The sequence below is a fragment of the Drosophila pseudoobscura genome, chromosome 2, assembly GCF_009870125.1.
Source record: "Drosophila pseudoobscura strain MV-25-SWS-2005 chromosome 2, UCI_Dpse_MV25, whole genome shotgun sequence".
Taxonomy (NCBI): domain Eukaryota; kingdom Metazoa; phylum Arthropoda; class Insecta; order Diptera; family Drosophilidae; genus Drosophila; species Drosophila pseudoobscura.
The window spans coordinates 10,033,261-10,055,877 of NC_046679.1; the positions used below are offsets into that span (position 1 = coordinate 10,033,261).

The window sequence follows — 22,617 nt, forward strand, 5'->3', positions numbered from 1 at the left end:
AGTAGCAGCAGCAAACAAAAAGCTGCTGCTGCTGCTGCTGCTGCTGCTTAAGCGTCATCCAAGGTGTGCGTCATTCAAGGTGTACCATGCTCTTGCGATGCTGACATATTTTAAATCAGCTCCGCCGCCCGACTAGCAACGCCCCACCTTGCTTCCATACACCTTGGCACACACACTTTTATCGAGTTAAGCTAACGAGGCGGGCGGGCGTCGCGTCGGCGTTCACTTCGGCTCTCGTTCTGCCATAGCTTATTGTTTTTGTCCCTCTTTACAGCATTGCCAAATCTGTCAAGAGCAGAGACGCGGCAGAGAAATGAAGGGGGGGGCGAAACGACTCCACTTCGTTCGAGCCCGAAGGAAAACAGAAGGCCATCATTTATCCCAGAAATAGAAATTGAATAGAAATTTGGGATATATTTAAATGGTTATTTAAATGGTTATAGCTCTACAAACTAGGACTTTCCGCTATGAACTAGATCTTCCTGGAACTAGTCGAAACAGGCTCTAAATCTCATTTCCCTCTCTTACAGCTTCGTGACTTTAACACCTGTCACGCGCTCATCTCTAGTCAGAAGGTCGCTGGCGTCGCCCGCCGTCGTCTCTGCTTCTGCTGACAAACAGATGTGGGCGCCATGTGACTCCAACCGGCAAAAGCAAAGGCAGAGGGAAAGAGAAAGTGTGCGAGTGCTACCGGTTGGAATGAATCCTTTCCGTCAAAAGTACATCCCCTCGCCGCACTGTAGGAAGAACATTTGTCATCTATTTTCGGGTGCAAGAAGTGCGCAAAAGATTCCTATCGATAGCGAGAGAATATCCATCAAAAGTCGAAAGAGTCATAAATAGAGAACTAAGTACCCCCCCTGCCCGACCAAAAAATATGTTCCCCCTGATATATGGCTGCATATTGTGGGCAGATAAAGCACTGTCAGCTGATAGTGTCACCTACAATTTGCATCATAAATCTCTCACATTTGTCAGTGCTCTTCCTCTCCAGCTCCGGCTGTGGACTCCACGCCGGCCAGCTCTGTTAAACACACACACACCCCACCCACATCCACATCCACATCGAAAGTCTCTCGGAAGCCCTGCCAGTGGTCTGTGTTTTGTGTTCTGTTCACACTGTTGCGATAGTTACGCCTGACGTTTCCACCTTGGATAATTGCCTTCCCCGTCGCAGTGCAAACACAATCAGTGCAAAGTGCAAGGTGTCACATGTTCGAATGGAAAATGTAAATGGAAATATCTGGCAAATGCTGCTGTGATTCACTTTGTATTCACGACTAAACAATAGGTAATAACCCATTGAAACCGCTATGCAAAGGGGTCCATGTAATGCGACCATTACCGTAAATGAATGGATAATTGAATAGGCACACTGCTCCGTACCAGACCGGTAGAGGTGGAGATGGAGATGGGGGCGAATCACGTTTTCAATTTGCTGAAGAATGGGATAATGCAATCTATTCTGACTGCTTAAATTTCTCCGACTGGTACTTACTCGCATATAGTATTTGATTTATGGCCACTTTCGGATAATCAGGTTTACACGACGGCACGTGGCGGCACTGAGAATCATTAGCGTTTCAATGTAAACAGATGTTTTGAAATTAATTTTGGCTATAACAGATGATGACTATCTGATGTATGGGCAATGGGAAGTGCTTAAGTTTTGGTCAAGTGTAACATTTCTGGGAATCATCTCTCTATTATATAAAACAGTTTTCGGTCGTCGTCATCATCGAAAGTGTATTTTTGGTCGGGGGTTGGCAGGGGGCTTGTCCCCTAGCTATTACATATTATTGGTCTGTGTATCTTTATTTTATTCTAGTAGTTTTCCTTTGCATTGGAATCATTTTGTAATTATAAGAGTCTTATGTATGTTCCTCCACCCTTTTGAGTGTCATATTACATAACAAATCAAGCGAAACGATTTCGATAGTTTGTAAGTTTTCATATTTCGGATCAATTTCCATGCTCCACCCCCAACTGACGTCAATTGCTTGATATTCCCATATTTACCCCGAAATATATGTAGCTGGCACGCGTGGCCTGCCTTTGGATGGAGATGTTTAGAATCTGCTCGGATTGCGGTGTACTCTTTCTTAATTGTCTTAGATTTATATAATTGCCAAGCATCTCCCGTTCTCTGGATTATCTCCGAGCATGTGCGTGTCTAAGCGAGAGGCCAATTAGCTATTCCTAGGCTTAAGCCTTGTCCCCCCACCATCCCTGAGTTTTCGGCATGTGTGTGCTCAAGAGGGTTCAACTGTACTTGGTTACAGTACCTACTCGAGTGTCTGATAACTGTTAGTGTAAGCAAGAAATGTGTGCATCCGCTTGGCTGTCGAGGTCGCAATCGCAATCGGAATCGGAATCTTTAAGCAGCTCTTGACAGAAGCTATCATCCGGATTGAATCATTTGCATGGGCAGGGACCTCCCCTCTGCTTACACGTGGCCTGTTACCCAAGCAGGCATTTGCATGCACATGCTGTCGCTTAACGGTTCAGAACGGTGCCCCCATCCTCGCTCTCTGTTTTCGTATGTGAAAATAATCCTCTCTGGCTTTCCCCCTCTCGGGGCGCACTCATGGGCGTGTGTTTCCACTGAAGAGATTTATAGAATTTCGTATTGTTGTAGCATTTCCGTTTTTAATAAGAAGCACAAAGAGTGTTGCATACTTTCGGCGACCTACTTGCGGGAAGGTGGAAGGCTTGCAACTATTTTTAGCCCCCAGGTGGAGGGATGGGATGGATGAATGCAGGCCTTGGCCGGGTAAGGTGCAAGTGGAAATAAATGGGCTTGATAGCCGTCGACACCGCTGGCCAATAAATAATACTGGCACGTAGAGTGGATCAGGCAGCAGGTGGAGATGCAGGTTGGTTCATTAGAAACTGTGGAAGCCACAAGGAGGCGGCAGGCGGCAGGCAGCAGGCAGCTCTGTGCCAACGCACGTCAATGTCATCGTCTTCGACTTCGTCGCCTTCGCGTGCTCTGCATCGCAATGCAGCAGTGAGGGACGCTCAGGACCAGTATAGAGGAGTCCTTGCAGTTGGCTCCCTGCTGACGTCCTTCTACGACCTTCCTCGACTGCGGTGGGCCATTGAACTCCGTCTCCGAGACGGCATTGCATGCCTCAAAGTGGGCCAAACCAAAACACCTCCATTTGCATGCCATCTTGTCCAGCGCTGACCAAGGTCTCTGCTCCCAATGCACAATCCCCAAGAGAATCCTTCTGCTATTAGTACGTGCCGTTGAAGCAAGTCAGAGTAGAAATCAAGGCTTACCTCGGATGGATAATGTAAATGCCATCCTCATCCTTAAAGCAAACCATTTCTTGGCCCAACAGACGTCAGCACTGCTGAGTGGACAAAGCTAATTTTGGTCCATAAAAGTTAATCACTTGTCTTATGGTGTACAAACAATTAGAGCGGCACTCTGCTGACAGGAGTACAATTAAGATTCATCACCAGAGTTCCCTTAATGTCAAGGTTAATTATCATTGCAAGTGCTCTTCAGAGACTCAGATAAATTAGAAGAACTTCTTCATAAGTGTTCTAACAATACAAAATGTTTAATCATTCCCTGCCTGAAGCTCTTCAAACCTAGGTTACGAATCCCAAGAAGTACACAAGACAGTGGTGCTCTAAGGGCACTGAATACCTGGGAGAACTAGGAAGAGAAAGCTCTTACATTTTCAGCAAACTTGTTGAACGTTCCTCCTTCAGAGTTCTACAATACTTAATCTACGAGTACCCTCATACGCTCTTTGTCTGGTTCCCATTGGGCTTACCCCATTTGATACTAAAATCGTAAGCCTTTCCTGCTGATACGTTTCAATTGCTGATATTGTTTCAATAGCCAACGATAATGGAGGTTTAATCAAATCTTTTGAAGTCCTAATTGGTTTTGAATGAATCCCCTTAATCCAGAGACTATTTGGAGTGTAAGATTCCGCAGTGTGGCTATAATCAGGCTGGCTGTTCAAGATAAATGGAATTATGGATTCCTTTCCAGGGAATGAGTTAAGTTCTCTTTGCAGAAGAACAATATTACTAAAGAAATCTTAGGAAATGTCCAAATAATGATGACATGGACCATGTTTGGGTTACGGGAGATAGTAGCTGCGATGATGGGATGGGAAAATGGCTCCCCTGTCAGGCTGGACAACAAAGCTTCCCATAAATTCAGACTCGTGCCTGTCCCCGGGGTCTTTTGCTATCAGACCCCTATCTACATATATCTGTATGTATCTGTATCTGTATCTGTGCCTGGTCGCATGACCATTGTTGACTCTACTCAAAGCGACTCTTGGTGGATTTTTGCACAAATATTTGTGGCAAATGCAGGCAAAAATATGCGACAGCTGACTTGTAGTTATCTTTGCTTTCGCTGAGATCTATTGTACCTGACTCCCAGCATGTTTAGGCCTTGATTGGGAGGCAAACTAAACTAAATATGTTTGATTAGGTCTGGACTCTAGACTGTAGACACTAGACTCTCGAGCCTCTGTTTGGTTAACTATTTGGATGTTCTGCCAAGAGGAAGTATATTTAGGTGGAACATCCATCTGTCTGCCACATTATATTTAATTAATTTCCCATTTCATCTCCTCTGGAAGTCCCGACCCGGCAGCAGTTTCGTCCTGCTATTTCGGGTCTCATTAATGCGTTCATTACTATCCCGTCCTGTTGTTTAACGACGTCCCCCACATTGACCCCGGAGGGAGAACAATGGCAATCATCCAGCATCCATCACATGTCACCGAAAAATCATTTGTGTGACGACTTCTGGAGATGTGGAGGTTATCTAAGGTTCAAGCCTTGAGGTCAGGTCAGCAAATAGTTTACAACTGTTTTGGGTTTTCGGTTGAGTTTCAGTTCAAAGTTGAGCGCTCCCACATGGCCAGTAAATTTATGTTGAGTGTGCCCGAAAATTGATGTAACCGACCTGCCCCAAGCATTCAGCTATAAAAGGATACACTGCGGGATACACAGAGGGATATTCATAGGGATACACAAAAGGATAGGCAGAAGGATACACAGAAGCCCATTCGAAAGTGCGTTAAACTTGTCCAGTGTCTATGACCGGGCCTTGCTGCCGTCTCCTTGATGGATGGGCCACTCCTCTGTGGGTGGTGGGGAGCGGAGGAAAGAAACAAATCCCGATTTCAAGCTGTTTCAAGCTTGTTTTGTGTTGTATGCAAATCGGGGAGACGATGGATAATGGACTTCAAGCAACGGAATTATTGTATCAACAGTTGGTTTAGCATTTAAGTGTTTTGTGTCCTTTGGCTATGGGTCCACGGCAGTGCTTGTGCCCTGGCTCTTGCCCTGCAACAGTCTTGGTCCTTTGGCGAACGTGTTTTTCATCTCTGAAAGCTCAAGAAGGAAAGCAACTTTTAATTGGGCTGACAACAAAGGGGCCCTTGGCCATTGTCCCAGCTCGCTTCCTGTTAATGCTTGAAGCAGCCAGCAAAAAGCGGTTTAAAGGCTGAACAATGGCCAACATGTGTCCCGACCTGGTCAAGTGTCAACCGGCAGACACTGAGGGGTGCCTATGGCTCGAATTTTCCACTGCAGGCATTCCAAGGAGCAGGCACACTCGAAGGAAACCAATAAAAAAGCTTGGTCAACTTTCAATTGACGGTCAATGGGTTTGTCAAGGCTAAGGAGGGAGGAAAGTGGACTCTGCTGAAGCCAAGGCCAGGCTAAGGGGAGTCGAATGTGGTTTGGGTTGAGAACAGAGCAAACAAATGGACGCAAACGAAGTGCCGGGCTGCCCAGGAAGTGTCTCGGGACCGGGACCAGCCCAGACCAGACAGGCCAAGGCAATTACCATAATTGCAGTCATATAAGTAGAAGCCAACACAGATGCCTGAATAAATAACTCGATGCATGCTCTGGTTCAAGGGCAAGTATTTTCCGATGCCGTCCCGGAAGGAGTGCAGTGGAGCGGAGTGGAGACCCGCCAGGAGTTGAATTTCAAATAGTTGTGCCATTAGTTGTCATTAAATTTGCATGGGTCTCTCTGAGCATCTGCTGCGAGCATCATCGTCTAATGAGCAGTGAGCAATACCCTTTCTTCTCAGGTGTCCGATTTTGACCCAATTCATGTGTGAACTTGGCATAATTCTCATTGTTTTCGCGCCTGTTCCGCTGTGGTCGCAGCTGTTGCGCTTTTGGCCGATGGCCAGCTCTTCAGCAGACCAGAAACTATGGCTAAAAGAAGAGCGCCTTCTGTTCTTGAACCCAACCTGGCAACAGAAGAACCAATCGAAGAACCATAAAAATACCCACATTCAAATTATTCTTAACTCTTTATCATCACTGCCAGAATATTAATAGAAATTCAGACGATTTCGATTGATGAAAATTCCCCAAAATTGTTGTGGATAAATGGGATATACCAGGGGCCAAGCCCATACTTTGTACTCTATTAGATAAACGATTTATTTTTAGTCTGCTCTGCGACTCTGCGACTGGCGCCAAGCCTCAGCAGAGCTCTGGGGGCGAACAAAATCAATTGGCCCACACGGCGTATGAGTAATGCCGGGCAATTCGAGATAACGAGCATTAGCTGATATTAACGTCAATTGAATAGCAGATATAGGAGTAATATACTAGCCTATGGACAAAGTTTCGCTCTTCTTATGTCAAATATCGTTCTGGATTATTCAAATAGGATCTTGATGGACAGTTTGTAGACAAATTTGTTGCATTTACACATCTTTCATCTTCGTGTATCTTTGTTAAAGCAATTACACTTTCTATATTCATTTTAAAAGCCTATAAATGCGATCATATAGATCCAAAGATTCATCCCGTGCCCTATATCATTCAATAACAGATCATTGAACCACAAATTTTGTACCCTCCCTAGAATGCCTCATCATCATTTAATTTATGGCAAGTTGAAATCAAACGCGTAAATGTCACAAATGAATTTCCAGACAACGAAAGAAGCAATCATAATTTATGGATCGTTTAGTGTGAAGAAGTTTACTCATAATTTTGCCTGGGGAAACACCAACCGTACCCCAAAATAGTCAGCTGACCAGACCAGGAGCTGGGCCCCAAATACACACGAGTATAATAATCTTTTGGCTATAAATTCGTGGCTGAGAATTTGACTCGAGTGAGCCCATAAAAATCACGACGTTGATTTGAGTTTGAGAACTTTATCGGACATATAGTCCGATTCCGATTCCGATGGCATTCTGTTCTCCCGGACTCCATTGTCTGGCTAATTAACTCTTCGGAGACGTATCTAATCTCAGCCCGAAACGGGGGTTTATTATCACATTCATGCCATACTACTAGTGCTTATACTTAGTTATGTCGCGTGGTCATGGGACCAGATATTTCTGCCTCGAGGCGTGCCAATCTCTTAATGTGCGGGCCAAATTTGGATGTTTTGTCACTTCAAAGCTAATTCCTTAATTGGGCCCACGTTATGGCGTTTATGGCCAAGGGGATGTCTGTTCCACCAGAGTTGGCCTTAAGGCACATGTCAATGTTTAAATAGGATTTACTAATTACAAAATGCTTGCCAGGCTACGCAGGGCTGGGTCGGGCTCCCCGCACGATATTCCCAGACTGGAAATGGCAACGTCCTTAGAGGTTACCACTTGCAATAATTACCCACTCAAACCTGAACCTGAATCGATTTCCCCCCCAGAAATCCCAGGCGGAAGTCCTACTGAATGAATTGCAGCACCTGGTCTACTTCGTGGTCGTGTTCCTGCTCTGTCCCCTGCTGATCTTCTGCGGCTTCAAGTATGTCCTCCTGGGCACCAGCCACCTGAATGCGGACATCGGCTCGGGTGTGGCCACTGTGATCGTGATGCATATCCTGGTCGCCGTCTACATGTTCCGCCTGATCTTCCAGCAGGAGTTCTCGCGCATGGAGCAGATCGAAACGCTGTCCGAGTGGGAGAACATCCTGCCCCAGCAGGCCCAGAAGCAGCATCCTGTTCTCGTTGTTCTCCTGCTGATGTTCTACTGCTCGTTGATCATCGGCTTCCCTGTTGTCACGTTCTTCGCTCTGAAGTTTGTGGTCCTGAAGAATTTCTTTCTCATCGGCAACATGGATGCCGACATAATATCGGCTATTGGGGCCGTCATTGCCGTCCACCTAGCAGTTGGGCTGTTCATCTATAGGGTGTACTATACCACCACTTCGGGGAACAGTGCCAATGCCAAGAAAAATTGATGGAACATCCTATCCCATATTCCCATATTCCTCTAATGATCTTCAAATTTATGACTGCATGATGCCTCAGAGCTTTCCAATTAAAGTACATTCTACAATTTCCTCAACTGGTCATAATTTTTCCCGAAAGTCTTTCCGTACAAAGTGTTTATAAATAGTTCTTAGCATTTCCTGCTTTCATAAAGATCCCCTCCGAAACCGTGGAAATGTTTTCGCAAAATGCCATAAACACTTCCCCCACAATGATTTGTGATTTGTGGAAATGCATAAGTGTTCCCCGGTGCAAAGACATTTCCAAAGTGTTCTCTGGTGCAAAGTCATTTCAGTTGTCACATGTCGCGTCCAACCACTGATATTCGGACTACTCCTTGACGGGCACATGACACCACAACAGTCTGTTCAGGGACTTTAATGTGGAACAAAAGAAAGACTAAGACTTTCCGCATGCAAAGTTTATCAAAGTGACGAGCCCCTGACATGACAAGTGCCAGAATTAAATTCTTTCGCCTCTCAATTATTTATTGCCCATAGCTGGTGACGCCTGTCGGGGGCCCGTGACTTTTTCCAGCTGTTTAACGGTCGCTCTGCCCGTGCCTTTGCCTGCCACTGCCACGCCAACAGGTGGCAGTCATGGGTTTGCAGCTGGCCAAAATCTGTTCTGTTTTGTTGCCATGAGAAATGCCTCCCCTTCGCCATTGACCTGGAAATCAATTGAGAATGTGACAAGGGAACCCGCACCATATTTGAAAATATTTGACCCAGAACTTTCGAGAACAGAATTAATACGATTTTACCCTGTTGTTGGCTTGGATTTCAAAATAAATTAAAGTTATTTCGAAAGTGAGAACACTTAGAAGTATTTCAAATGATTCACAATATTTCTGTATATTCCTCACCATTCGTGCTGTCTTTATCTTAATAGTTTCCAAATAGAACACTAGGAAAGGCAGCAGATTAGATCAGGCTGATCTACCCCTCATGGTGTGCCCAATGGAATTTGCTTTAGTTTTCGCTAATGCTTTGTCTTTGTGCACATTGACGCCTCTGTGATGGGCAATTACACACGTTAGTGGCAATTATTATTTGATTAACATTTTATTACAGCATTTATGCGATGCACACGCGGCGACACAAATGAAACGCGACGCAATTTCAGAACTAAAACGAAACTAAAGAGAGAATTTCAAATTGAATACCATTCGCGATGGAGGAAGGAATAAATACGATTATACTGTTGCAGATTTGTGGCAATACTTGTAATGCTGTTTGCACGAAAGCAGCGGGCTGACTGAGTAAACAAAGTGCAAGTAAGCAGCGGGCCAAGAGCAACAGGTCGCGTCATCTGGTCTCGTCCAGCATCTCTCCAGGCGCATGTGCAATTCAAAGAGAGACGAAAGTAATGAATGGTAAGCGATGTGAGCGCATTTCTGTCTATTCATACGATCTAGAATAGGTACCGTTATAGCTTTAAATTTTAAGGGGCTTGCAACCATCATTTTGAAGCGCTTCATATCATACGCTCTCCCTAAATTCAAATTCAAACTTAACAGACTCCGACAGGGCTGCCATATCGTTCGATAAAGGTTGAGGGGAAATCTCAGCTGCTTTGTGGTCACCATACTGTGCACTTCAAGCAGTGCATCGGAGGAATATTACACCTGATATCTATTTTACATCATCTTTATAAATATATGTACATGTGCATGTGCTATTATTATTAAATAATAATGATATATATATAAACATATATTAATATGAACAGATGGTTCGGAAAAGGTTGAGGGGAAATCACACATATGTATAGAGGTGTGCTATATAAGAACAGAAGAAATGCGGAAGTCTTCTCGCCAATCGGTCCTATTTACTTAATCTCGACCAAATCCATGGGGAACACCCAGTTGACTCCAATGATGAAAGCAATCCCGTACTCGTATCGCAGTATTTTATCTGACATCCCAACAGCAAATACCGAAATACACAATTTGAATTTCCGTTTATATTTAAATTCATATTTCCCATGTCCTACAGAGTTGCCACACCGTTGGAAGAAGGTACTTTGCCAATGAGAGCTGTGGGCTGTCGATCCCAGGGCTGGATAGTTCCACTTGCCCGCCAAATGTAAACATCTCTATCTCTATCTATACAGGACTTCTCGGGACATTAGAATAACAAAAATTCTAAAATAGCTCCAACGACTAAGAGAGAACAACAAAAAGACGGCTGTCAAATGGTTGAAGTTTCCAATTCGCACGCCCGCCCTACCTGCGACCGAACACAACGGTCATTTTGGCCACCCTCTGCTAGAACGGCGGCGGCTGGCCTAATCCATTACGCCACGCGACCTTCCACTATTTTAATTATAAATAAATACATAGTTGTCCTGAGACGAAGACGGGGATACACTTACGCATGCGGGACATTCTCCGAAAACATGGAGGCTTACTTTTCCACATATAACTTACAAATCAAAGAGCACTCAATACACGTTTTCTGGTAATTTTTACGTTTTATTATCTCTTTTCACCCTCACCAATACATCTAGCTAATCCTATCCTATTCCTATCCCCAGTAACGGATCCCAGCTCCCCCGTTATCACCATACACCATCAGGCCTCCCTGGAATTCCGATAGATGGCGCGTCGCCCTCAGCCCTGGGCCAATGGAACAAATGGAAAACATTTCACCTTTAAAGGCCGTGTTTTAATCGAAATATAATATATACATTAAAGTGGTAAATATTTAAACTCGTGTATTTGTTCTGTGTTTTCCTTATTTTAACAGTTGAAAGCAAAGATGTCAAAGTAGTTGACTTTGTGACATATATCTCTCTCAGATCCTATTCAAATCTCAGGATCAGTAGATTACACAGCTCTGGACTGAAACTCAATATTTATAACAAACAAAAACAATACATAATAGAGGAATATCTGTTGAAAAAAGTATAAAAAAAGCAGAGGTAAAAATGTCGTTGCTCTTCAACACCGAATGGGGCTACTTGGAAGGCATTACGCGGGGCTTTAAGAACGGCATGCTGAAACACTCGGACTACCTCGCCCTCACGCAATGCGAGTCCCTCGAAGACGTAATGATGAACATCCAGGGCACCGACTACGGCAACATCTTTTCCAACGATCGCAAGTTCAGTGTGGAGCTGATCGAAAAGCGGCTGGGGGAGAAGCTTCTTAATGAGTTCAACTACATCCGGGCCCACTCCACGGATCCATTGAGCTCGTTTCTCGAGTACATCCGCTATCCATACATGATCGACAACGTGGCCCTGCTGATCGCCGGCCTGAACAACAACCGTCCCATGAAAAGACTGCTCGAGATGTGCCATCCATTGGGCTACTTTGATCAATTGGCGGCCATTGAGGTGGCCATGAGCTCGGTGGAGCTCTTCAATGCCGTGCTCATCGACACGCCGCTGGCCAAATTTATTCCGCCCAACTTCCACGAGGAAACCTTTATCGAAATTGACGTCGAGATTGTCCGGGGCGTGCTCTACCGGTCCTATCTGGAGAGCTTTTACGCCTTCTGCAAAGGCCTGGGCGGGACCACGTCGAACGTGATGTGCAAGCTGTTGGGCTTCGAGGCGGACCGCCGGGTCATAACCATCACCGTAAACGCCCTGCCCACTCACCTGACAGCCGAAGATCGTCTGAAGATGTACCCCACCTGCGGAAATCTGCCCGATCTCGCGCTGCGGACCCTCTCGGAGGTCAGCGAATACGACCGGGTGCGCGATGTTTGCAACTTTGCGGGATACGGCGACATGTTCGATAACATCGAACGGGACACGGACGGACTGATCGGGCTCGAGGACCGATTCCTGATGGTGGAGGCCAAGAACAACGTGCAATCGTATCTGCAGCAGTTCCACTACGGCATATTCTACTCCTACGTGAAGCTGAAGCAGCTGGAGAGCCGCAACATCATCTGGATATGTGAGTGCATTTCGCAGCGTCAGACGGATAATGTCAATGCATATATTCCCATACCTTTGGATTGAGTTCTTGAACAATTCAGTTTGATTTTCCACTAAACGTTTTGTGTGGCAATCATTATAGTAAGGTTTTTAATAATTAAATAGAGTTGGTTTCGCTTAAATTACGAAAGAAAGTGTCAAAACTCCGAGTACATACATATATTGATTGGTACAAATTAAAAAGGGCATTCCCCTTTCAGTCTCAAAATGACAGATGCCAGTTCTTTCCATTTTCCCCCTAATCTTAGTTGGGTTTTACTTGAACAGACATTAATGGATTTGATTACATTATCCACCTTTAAAAACTCTAATTTAAAATAGAACAGTGGCGGTAATCAGAGCCCGGAGTGCGCACCTGTAGAGATATGTATGTACATATGTAGATACCCCGTCCCTCATAACCGCTAGTGTTTGGCCCTGCCCGATATGTACTGACGAGAGAATTCAGAATAAGTCGAAAGTCGATTTCGTGGCTAAGCTTCCCGAACCGAGCCCCAAGCGGGTATGGCATCGCGAAATCAGATTCTGGTTTTCCTGCCACTTCCTCCGTTGGTTTTGGGCTCAACTCTCAGTTGGAATCCGCGATTCTAGCCCGACAGTTCGAGTACAAAAATAAGGCCAAAACAAACAAAAAACGAAAAGAAACCGAAGAAAAACAGAGCTAGCAAAGTGCCCGAATCTGACGAATGAATCATCTTCGGTTTTTATGGTCGTCGTGAGTGTGTTTTTCATTTGATTTTTTTTCGTTTTACGTAGATATTTTTCCAGCCGCTCTCGAGAGTCGAATCGAGCCTCGTCTCTCGGGCCACCTCCCGAGCATGGAGAGGGTGGCCCTCGCTCCCACCCCCGCCCCCGCCCCCGTATGTGTGTGACGGTTTTTTATCAACAAAACTATTTATTCGAAGCTCAATATTATATAGTCGCAGGCAGTAATAAGTCTGCAGTGACAGACATCTGTGTGCGGGCGTGTTCTACATAATGTACTACAAATGCCTGCCCCGCTCTGCCCTGCCCGCACACAGTCCGTTCATGCTCTTTCACATGCCAGAATTTTCATTCAGCGACATTATACATTATATTCGAACTCGTACAGCAGATATGTAAATCGACTCTCTGTGATGCGTAATTCATGCAAAATATGAGAAAGGTTTTCCGCATTTTCCCAGCGCCATGTCGCCTCTGCCCGGCTCAGCTCGGCTCGGCTCTCTGTCTATGGAGTGGAGTTCAAGTTTCCTGTTCTGACTGTGACTGTGGCTGTGGCTCCTCTGCCGCACTCTACTCTCTAGTCCGCAATACTTGTAAATCTAGTTTCGACTTCAGACTTTAGGCAATGAGATGCGATACCCATTCCCATACATACCCATACACAGCATAAGCAACCCTAAAACTACAATCCAAGGAAGCTCCTCAGCAGAATGCGGACCGTTGATATATCTGAACAAGAATTCACGGCCCAGAAAAGATTTGCCATCGAGACAAACAGTAGAACCCACAAAAGGTTGCCCCCTCACCTGTAGATTTAGTGGGGTGGATGGTTCTTGAAACCTGATCTCCCAGAAATCTGTGACAGAAACCTTGTTTTTTGCTGTTGAAAACTTTATTTCAAATTCAGGAAAATACACATGTTAGAGACTCCACTGTATGCCTTTCAATACTTCAGTAATTGTGGGTCTTCGCAATAGTTTACAGATTTAAGTTGTAAAGATACGAAAATAGATAAGATGAAGATTTGAATCATGTAAATTTTATTTAATAAAAGAAAAAACAGAAACAATAGGATACTTTACGTTTTTTCAGTTTTATCTGCCGTGCCCAAAAATGTATCATCCCTCATATTATGTCATCATTAAAATAAATTGAAAGAATATGTAAACGAAAATCGATAGTGTTTGATGCATGGAATTTACTGGCTTTTTTCATATCAAAAAAAGTTTGCGAAATTCCGAATCATCACACCATAAAACATTCCATTCCGTACATGTGTGTATCTGTCAATTTGCATATCTGTATTTATTATTTTTTTTTTTTCGAATAACCCCGTTCTTGAAACAAGAGAAAAATATAATACATAATACAAACAAAAATAAAAAATGCCGACAGCCACGAAAAATATAACAACAGACTGTCCCTCGCCGCAATCTCTCAACAATCTCAAAAACAACTAGCCACCATAACCATTTATTTGTGCCTTTCTGAAAATATAACACCGAACCGAAGCGCACATAATATTCACATCTGCACACACACAGACGCAGCAGGTATATATACGTATATATATATATAGTTTGGATTTTGTAGGCCCGTTCGTCGCTTTCGAGTTTTGAAATTCAGTATCAGTATTGAAATCGTCGTTAGCGACGGTGGTTGCTTCGATTCCGCCGTTGGTTGCTCTTCGTTTTCTGAGTGTGTGTGTGGCGCTCTTTCTCTCTCTCTCTCTCGCGCTGGTAAGTAAGTGCAAGTGTGTGTGTGCCTGGCTAGTCATTTGCTGAATAATAGTTGAATCTTGAAAATTGTTTTAAAACTATTAAAAATCACGAAAGTCAGTTTTAGAGGCGAGCAAATGCTCTGGAGCACACTGAAGGGGCTGCCATGTCAGTTGTCAATTGGCTTTTATTCAATTTCAATATGGATGTAATTGGGAAATTTAATTCAGTTGTTCTTTTTCTTGAAAAACTTCTCAGCACACACATAATAAGCGTAAATTTGTGCTCGCTCGCGACCGTGTCTTCGTGTGTGTGTGTGTGTGTGTTTTTTCGTGTTCGTGAGCGCAGCTTGTTCTCGTTTCTGCGCTGGTTCAAGGTATGTCGATGCAAGGTGACGAATTTCCGTTCGTAGAGTGACATATCTACCTGTGCAGTGCCCGCTCCCGTACTCTGCAAGTGTCTCTCTGCAGGAGGAAATATAAAACAAATATGACATTGAGAGGAATACTCCACCCTATATTATTGCACCATGCGCTTCGTTCCGTTGTATCTCTGCTTATTACAGTGGAAACAAACAATTTAATTTTAATTGGATATTACATACCCGCTCTGGGTCCAGTATAAGTTGTGAGTGAATGCTGCCCCGCATCGAATAAATCCAATACAGTCGTGGTTTCAAACCAGATGTGCCCAACAGGACCCACAGTCCAATAGGTCTGACAACCCGTTTTGTTTTCCATGACCCCGTGACCACTGTACCATTTGCAAATCAATCTCAAGCCGCGCGTTATATTCGCAAGAAATGCCAAAAGCTGGAAAATGACGCAAAAACTTTTGGGATTTTTTTCGAATATTGCCCCTGCCATTATCCCTCCTTCCCCCTCGCTGGCACCGACAGGAATAAGCTCTTCTTCTCGTACATAATTTGGGATATTCTTTTGTGCTGGTTCTCATAATTTCGTATTTCTTGTGCGCCATTTCTTTGAATTTTGTGCGATTGCGATTACGCATCGGCAAAAAAAGAAGCAGCTGTGTGCGCTTACACTTAATTTCTTTTGAATGTATATTACTTATTCATTAACCGTATCATATTTACGAAAACACTATCTCAAGAAAGAGTTCAGTTCAGTTCTATTATTGAGCGACTTCTTGATTGTTATTTGGTATGTGTGTGGTGCGACTGTGTCGGTTGCATGGTCGTATTTTTCGGGCCATTATTCGTTTTGAAATTCGTAATCAAAATCGATAAAAATATATATTTCCTCAGTTCTAGATTCGTAAGCTTTTTTTCTTCAGTTTCCCACTGGTATGTGTGTGCACGTTTTGGGGGCATGAGGGTGTGTTGAAGGGTTTTGGAATGTGTTAAACAGTCGGAAACACGTCAACATCATCCACATTTCATGGTCTTGTACGCTCCAACTCAAACATACTAACGTTTCTATGGAAGTTGCGCCCAAAGGTGGTGGATTTCCAAAGCAGAATTGAAATACTTCAAATATACTTACAGACATGCGTATACAATATTTTCCAAATACCATAAGTTTCCAATATTTTCAAGATTTTCGAAGCTAATCGAAATATGGTTTTCTTTATAGCTTTAACGGAGTGATTTAACATCGCTCATACTAGAACAATGTTGATGCCAAGATATATGGGCCTGAACGACAGCTCTTCGTCGACGGGCAAAAATGCATCCAGCTCGTCCTCGAGCAGCGGGAGCCCAGCCACCACGGTGGGCGCCCACACCACGGTGGCCGCCCACACGAAGATGCGTCTGCTGAGCAAAGTGGAGCAAAACATGCGTCAGAGCCAAGGTCACAGCCAGAACCAGAACCAGAACCAAAACCAGAACATCAACAGCCTCATCAGCACGGCCGCAACGGGCAACGGAGTTGTGGGCGATGTGGACGGCCTACTCATGCCCATGCGCATTACGGAGCACCATTCTCCGCCACCCGCAGACGTGCCGTCGGGCGGGGTCAAGAGCGATGTTGTTGTTCACACAACATCGCGGCCGGAGCGCAACCTGTGGAGCCGGCCCGAGATGCTGGAAATGCTGAGCATCATGCAAAACATCAATGCTCTGGAGCGGCTGCACGATCGTAACACGAAGAGCGAGCACGTGTTCCGGCAGGTCGAGATGATAATGCGCAGCAAGGGCTACGTGAAGAAGTCGAGCATCCAGATCTGGACCAAGTGGAAGTTCCTCAAGTCCACCTACAACACAACGACGCGCTACGGTACTGGGGTCCCAAAGGTGGTGCCCGAGGAGGTCTACCGCGTCCTCTGCCGCATGCTGGGCGGCGCCGATGGCCATAATGCCAGTGGCAGCCTCAGCGAATGCGGCAACTCCATGGACAGCTCCAAGACGATGGGCGAAGAGGAAGAAATGGGCGTGGAACATCCTATATTTGGCTTTCGCCTGGGGCTTGTCAAACCGGAGCCAACTGATACAGGTAGGCGTCAACCCTTTCTTCCAACAGAAGTGGCAACTCTGCAACAAAATGGCGATCGACGATTGACGTTTAACATTTTTTTGGCGCGATCATCGAACGCTTTGCTTCAGCAGCTACGCCTCGTGTAGGAATTTCTTAAGATTTGTAGTTTTAATAAACTTAAAATTGATCTTCATTTGCAGGCTACGAAACCGCGGCGAAGGACGTGATATCAGAGCCGGACATGGAAGCTTTTAATTACGGAGCAAACGATCGCGGGGTACTCGGCTACGTGCCCCATATGCCCATCATTGTGTCGGTAAAGCACGAGCCCGATGTGGACCTGGGCATGGATGACACAAACACCCCGCCGCCTACGGCGCCAGCTTCGCCCACGCCGCCGCCAGTGAGCGTGGAACTGAACGATAATGGGGATTCCAATCACGTGTACACGCCTCCGCCCATAATGCCGCCGTTGAGGGTTGCGTCCTTTGCCAAGGATGAACTGAAGAGGCCCACACGCGGCATACTGCAGATCGATCGCCCGCCGCCGTCGCTAACCCAAATGGGGCCGATTCCGGGCCACCACGACAAGGGTACTCGCTCGATGGCACTGCAGAGCACGAGCAGCATTAATTTCGTACATCCGACCAGCAAGCTAATGCTGCCCCGGAAGCAGCCCTCGCGTCTTCCACGTGATATCAGTATCCAACCGGCGGGCATGCGCCTCAAGTCGGTGCCCATGCGTGACACGGGCTACTCGCTGCGCCCCGAGCGCATGATTCCCGATCTGGGGCATTCGATCTCGCCGCCCCAATCGCCGACGCCGACCCCGTCGCCCCCCATGTACTCGCATGGCACGCTGCGTGGGCCACCTCCCAGATATCCCATGCCACCCCAAGCTGCCTCCACCAGCCGCCAAGCCCAATTTCTGTCTGAACAGCAGCAGCAGCAGCCGCCGCCACAGCAGCCGCAGCAGCGGAAGCGTCGCATGGGTCAGAGCCATGGCGTGGCCACCCCTCCAGTGCCTAACAAGCTGCAGCGGAGTGCCCCGATCTACGAGTCGACACCCAAGAATTCCCGAACTGCACCCCAGGCTGAGGCCCGGGCCGCACCGGACGACATCCGCAACTCAAAAGAGGAGCAGAAGGAGCGGCGTAAGAGGCAGCACGAGGATCTGTTCACCAAGGAGCTCACCCAGCTGGCCAATGGCATGCGCTCGGCGCAGAAGGAAATGCTCGAGGACTTCTTTAAGCAGCAGAGGAAGTTCGCCCGGAGCGAGCACCTCTTCCAGATGAAGCAGGACTCACTGGTGATGACGGCACTGCGCAAGCAGACGGATGCTCTGCTGCAAGTCGCTAACGAGCTGATTGGGGAACGCCTCGCGCCCAAAGTGGAGAAGAAAGTCAATTGCGAGACTAGAATGGAAGAAAAAACTGAAAAGAAGGAAGACAAGGCTGAAGAGAACGCTGATAAAGCTGAGGAGAACGAAGATGCTGATGGCGATGAGGATTCGGAGAACGAAGAGGACGATGAAGATGACGACGAAGAGGAGGAAGAGGAAGAGTATGATGATGAAGAAAACATGAACTTTGAGAGCGAAATGGACATGTGCAGAATGGCCATGTCCGAATCGGCCAAGAGCCATAGCCACGATGAATCCAGCCACGGCGACGCTCACAGCGAGATCGAGTAGATCCGATCCCTAGCCCTATCCCTAGTATTACCCGAAAATTGATATATGTATTTTAGTAGAACCGAAATCGATTCATTCCAATCGCATTCCTTAAGTTTAAACACCCTTAAGCACTATCTATTCCTAGAGCCAGGCCCGCGCATTGTTAAAAGACTTGATAATATTTAAGCAAAAAGAATTAACAAAAATGAAATTTAATTTAATTTAAATGTATTTATTGTTCACCGATTGTCCGTGCCACAAGCATGGATCATCCAAAGTGCTGTAAAGTTATTTGAAACAACAAAAACACATATATACGTACGTACATACATACATAAAAGGTACACACATATGATAAAGAATACATTATGAATGATATGCTACTATCAACAGAAGGAACAAACCAATCTTCTTTATAATTTGATGGATTCGTTTCTGGGCTACGTTACAGACCAAATTCAATTAAAGTTTTCTAACAAGAAATACATGAAGTATATTTACTTGTAAGTATTGCATTAGTTTGAAAAACAAAAATTGAAAAGAAAAAAATCAATTGTTCTTAGTTCTAGAATGTTTCCCAAAATTTGTTTAAACTAAATATTAAATATTACTAGGCTTAAAATGACAATCTGCGAATGCACTAAACTAGTTAATGCCATGCCCCCTTTGCGTGCTCTCTCTTTCGCCTGATCGCGGGTTAGTTTACAATTCTGGTTAGGCCTAAAGCAAGGTGTGTATTTGTGTTTTTTGTTTTGTTAGCAGCTAGTGTTTTATTTTACAATTACCATTACGTGTGCCCCCCGATCCCATTGGCTCTGCTCCCTGTGCTGTGCGGCGCTTGATTGGGGGAGAGAGAGAGGAGCCCCTATCTAGTCCGGCCTATAGATGGGCGTTTTGGGTATAAATTCAATTAAAATAACATACTCCATCATGGAATTGGAATCACATTGTTGCTTATGCAGTCGCCAGTGCAGACCCAGCTTATGATATAGATGATTATTCTCCCATTCGAACAGTTTGTCCAGAGTGAGCTGTGTCTGTGGGCAACAGGTTAGAACATATTCTATGTAGTATGTATATTTACGCTATGCTTACGCGTTTGCTGAGACAGATGACGGGCCAGAGGGAGCAGCCGAGCGTGCAACAGCAGCAGACGCAGCCACAGAAGAGCCACTTGACATTGACGGGCAGGGATTTCTTCAGAACTCCATTGATGCGACCCACAGTCGCCTTGAACTCCTCGGGGGCCACGCGCGACAGCAGGCCACATGGAAACTCTGAATTGAAGCGATTGCTCAGGCCAAATCTGTGAATATAGAACGAGAATTTAAGTATGGCTTATCGACTCTCCTCCTCGGCCTAGTGCGTCACATTTATCACGAATATTGCACCTCTACTAAACAGCTAACGTTTCTCTTATGCAACCGGCAGGCAATTGCCAGCTGGGGAAACAACAATGCACCCAGTAACAAGAGCGACCACCACCCCACCCCAAAAATGAGGTCAAACCGTATCAATAGAGCCGTGCTACAAAGCAGGGCCTACCATAAAATTAGGTGGCACAGACCTTGAACTACATTTTCAATTGCATACAGAGAAAACAGAGTCCGTCTATTAATCTAGCATTTTAGAGTATTCTTTGTCGACCACTTACACAGTCATATTGCCTGCGCCCCGAATAATGATGGGCTCGGGCACTGGCGCCACCGATTGATCCTGAAAGTGCTCCAACTCCTCCAGCTGCTCATCCTCGTAGATGGCATCGAAATCGGAGAAAGACATAGTTTGGTTTGATGATTGCTCGCTGATAGGCCTGATAGGCGGCTAAGAGGAAGGCGAAGGCGTCACAGAAGACGGCAGGCGGCAGGTCAAAACATGTTTGGATATGTTCGTGCCTGCGTTTATTTCAAATAAAATCGTGTGCGCCTTCAGATGTCGTTGGAGGAGGAACCAGTGCCTTTGTTATTGGCGGCTGCTTCCGCCATACGCTTCGTCGTTGATCGCCCGCTTTTCTGATATGAGATGACGTCTTCCATGAGAGAGTGGGCATGCAGGAGGGGGAGAGCAAAGTTTAAAATAAAATGCATATTAAAATTGAACAATGAAAACAAAACAGTATGACGTTGTTCAATACTGGCCGCCGTCTGCTTTGTTGTTGCTGCCACTGCTGCTGCTGCGTTGGAGGGAGGGGGATAGTCTTTTGACTCCAATACAAAGACAATTTCAATGCTATAAGTTGGTTTTTTTTACTTGCAACAATATAAGACCATGTCTACACGCAATATGTAGGCCAACAGCAGCTACAAAAAACGACACACGGCTACATACCTCCTTCTATTACACGACGACTTCACTCCTATTACACATTTCTTTCCCCTGCAACGTATTTCGCAATCACTTTTTTCAAACACCCGTAGCACTGGCGCAGGGGCTCTTTACTATTGTTTTATCTTGCCATTTGACAGGTATTTTTGGTTACAACTTTTACACGCTTTCTACGTTTTGTAATACGAAAATAGCTCCTCCTCCGCGCTCGTGCTGCTGAACATTTGTTGTTTGAGGCACGAACAGCTGTTGGCCGCGCAGGGTTGATATTGATATATTGATTTATTTATTAACTATATAAAATAAATACGTTGTATGTATAATATACATACCAAGCTAATATTAAGCTTAAACACTCTAAACAAAGACAATGGTGTTGTGCACAAATTCGAAAAGTTAGCAACGCAACTAAAAAAACATTGCAGCATTAGACTAGGCTAAAATATAAAATATAGTTATAGACGAGTATGTTTTCGCAATAGCATGAACGACAAGGCATATTTGAGAGGTACAGGCTTCCTGCCGGTAGTCGGCAATTGGTTTCTACTTCTTTTTCGCCGCACTGGGGCTGGTCGATTGGAACACCGAGGAGGCGGACATGAGATTCTCGATGTACTGTCCCAGAACCTGGTTCTCGGAGCGCAATTTGAGATTCTCCTCTTTCACAGAGTCCACACGCTGGGACAAATCATCAAGGGTGTTCTGCAGCTCCAACACCTGCGTGATTAGGCGAGCCTTCTCCTCGCGATCGTCCTGCGCCAATTCGAGCGTGTCCAGGGAATGCTCGGTAGAGTCTGGCGTTGAGCTTCTGTTGGTGAACGATGAGCGCAACGAGTCCATCGACTGGCCACTGGGCATGTGGGGCGCTGTCGGGGGCTCATCCTCCTGGATGACAACTGATCAAAAAAAAATGTATGGAATAATGTTTGAAATGAAGTCATCATCACGAGACTCGCCCATTCCCACACTCTCACCCTGCGGATCTTCATCTATGGCCAGTATGCTGTCATCGTTGTTAAGCAGTGACATGGTTAGGTTCTGGGTGACGCCGTTCCCTTCAATTTTGCAGCTATTTTTATTCAATTTTCGGTTGAAATTTTGCAAACGTTGACTGAATTTTTTTGTCACGAAAAACAAAAACTACCACTTTGTTTTCTGTGCGGTACTTTTCCACACTATAACCTGGTGTGGCGTGTTTTCCAGCACTTACTGAAGTTCAACCGGAAAAAGAAGCACGCTATCTATTTTTTTGTTTTTTAACAAGCGTAATGTTTATATACAGTAAGTTATTCGATGAGTACACTCTGAAGAGTTTAAGAAAGGCATTTAATTAAATATCTGCATATATTCGTAAAAATAAGCACAATTTCTGCAGATACGTTTCAGTAAAGTGTTTTCAGCCGCGGCGTTCTTTTGAGTTTCAAATGAACAAATGTACACTATTAATATCTCATCTGCGTAGTTACTCAGCCAATACAAAGCAAATGGCCTATTTTCCATTAATGCGCGAACCTAATCGATGCGTACAAAACATATTGAAATTATTTCAAATTAACTGA

General features: G+C 45.2%; 5 protein-coding genes and 1 long non-coding RNA gene across 6 annotated transcripts; 3 read left to right on the plus strand and 3 right to left on the minus strand.

The window, feature by feature from the left end:
- Positions 1 to 7,502: 7,502 nt before the first annotated feature.
- LOC4801236 (uncharacterized) lies at positions 7,503 to 8,319 on the plus strand. The gene is made up of 2 exons (XM_001358322.4): positions 7,503 to 7,620; positions 7,679 to 8,319. The coding sequence occupies exons 1-2, from the start codon at positions 7,543 to 7,545 to the stop codon at positions 8,210 to 8,212; spliced, it is 612 nt and encodes a 203-aa protein (XP_001358359.3). The 5' UTR covers positions 7,503 to 7,542; the 3' UTR covers positions 8,213 to 8,319.
- Positions 8,320 to 11,047: 2,728 nt separating this feature from the next.
- Positions 11,048 to 12,322, plus strand: VhaAC39-2 (Vacuolar H[+] ATPase AC39 subunit 2). Its single transcript, XM_001358323.4, has one exon. The coding sequence runs from the start codon at positions 11,175 to 11,177 to the stop codon at positions 12,219 to 12,221; it is 1,047 nt and encodes a 348-aa protein (XP_001358360.1). The 5' UTR covers positions 11,048 to 11,174; the 3' UTR covers positions 12,222 to 12,322.
- A 1,735-nt stretch (positions 12,323 to 14,057) lies between these two features.
- On the plus strand, positions 14,058 to 19,132 carry mrt (martik). The gene is made up of 3 exons (XM_015181619.2): positions 14,058 to 14,641; positions 16,216 to 17,076; positions 17,259 to 19,132. Exons 2-3 carry the CDS (start codon positions 16,254 to 16,256, stop codon positions 18,749 to 18,751), a joined length of 2,316 nt encoding a protein of 771 aa, XP_015037105.2. The 5' UTR covers positions 14,058 to 14,641; positions 16,216 to 16,253; the 3' UTR covers positions 18,752 to 19,132.
- LOC117183330 (uncharacterized) lies at positions 14,631 to 16,142 on the minus strand. Its single transcript, XR_004468486.1, has 2 exons — positions 15,225 to 16,142; positions 14,631 to 15,084 (listed from the first exon to the last, which is right to left on the minus strand). It is a non-coding gene; the product is annotated as an uncharacterized lncRNA (long non-coding RNA).
- On the minus strand, positions 18,950 to 21,225 carry LOC4801239 (cysteine-rich hydrophobic domain-containing protein 2). The gene is made up of 4 exons (XM_001358325.5): positions 21,062 to 21,225; positions 20,388 to 20,762; positions 19,829 to 20,039; positions 18,950 to 19,770 (listed from the first exon to the last, which is right to left on the minus strand). Exons 2-4 carry the CDS (start codon positions 20,513 to 20,515, stop codon positions 19,603 to 19,605), a joined length of 507 nt encoding a protein of 168 aa, XP_001358362.1. The 5' UTR covers positions 20,516 to 20,762; positions 21,062 to 21,225; the 3' UTR covers positions 18,950 to 19,602.
- A 266-nt stretch (positions 21,226 to 21,491) lies between these two features.
- On the minus strand, positions 21,492 to 22,263 carry LOC4801240 (short coiled-coil protein B). The gene is made up of 2 exons (XM_001358326.4): positions 22,033 to 22,263; positions 21,492 to 21,954 (listed from the first exon to the last, which is right to left on the minus strand). The coding sequence occupies exons 1-2, from the start codon at positions 22,085 to 22,087 to the stop codon at positions 21,602 to 21,604; spliced, it is 408 nt and encodes a 135-aa protein (XP_001358363.1). The 5' UTR covers positions 22,088 to 22,263; the 3' UTR covers positions 21,492 to 21,601.
- Between the last annotated feature and the right edge of the window lie 354 nt (positions 22,264 to 22,617).

What these genes read in the sequence shown, in the direction of transcription:
- LOC4801236 (XM_001358322.4), top strand. Translation starts at nt 7,543, where the DNA reads ATGCTTGCCAGGCTACGCAGGGCTGGGTCGGGCTCCCCGCACGATATT. An exon ending in AAATGGCAACGTCCTTAGAG is followed by an intron (nt 7,621 to 7,678) that starts GTTACCACTTGC and finishes TTTCCCCCCCAG; the next exon opens with AAATCCCAGGCGGAAGTCCT.
- VhaAC39-2 (XM_001358323.4), top strand. Translation starts at nt 11,175, where the DNA reads ATGTCGTTGCTCTTCAACACCGAATGGGGCTACTTGGAAGGCATTACG.
- mrt (XM_015181619.2), top strand. Translation starts at nt 16,254, where the DNA reads ATGTTGATGCCAAGATATATGGGCCTGAACGACAGCTCTTCGTCGACG. An exon ending in ACCGGAGCCAACTGATACAG is followed by an intron (nt 17,077 to 17,258) that starts GTAGGCGTCAAC and finishes CTTCATTTGCAG; the next exon opens with GCTACGAAACCGCGGCGAAG.
- LOC4801239 (XM_001358325.5), bottom strand. Translation starts at nt 20,515, where the DNA reads ATGTCTTTCTCCGATTTCGATGCCATCTACGAGGATGAGCAGCTGGAG. An exon ending in GGCGCAGGCAATATGACTGT is followed by an intron (nt 20,040 to 20,387) that starts GTAAGTGGTCGA and finishes CTATATTCACAG; the next exon opens with ATTTGGCCTGAGCAATCGCT. An exon ending in TCATCTGTCTCAGCAAACGC is followed by an intron (nt 19,771 to 19,828) that starts GTAAGCATAGCG and finishes TGTTGCCCACAG; the next exon opens with ACACAGCTCACTCTGGACAA.
- LOC4801240 (XM_001358326.4), bottom strand. Translation starts at nt 22,087, where the DNA reads ATGTCACTGCTTAACAACGATGACAGCATACTGGCCATAGATGAAGAT. An exon ending in CATAGATGAAGATCCGCAGG is followed by an intron (nt 21,955 to 22,032) that starts GTGAGAGTGTGG and finishes TTTTTTGATCAG; the next exon opens with TTGTCATCCAGGAGGATGAG.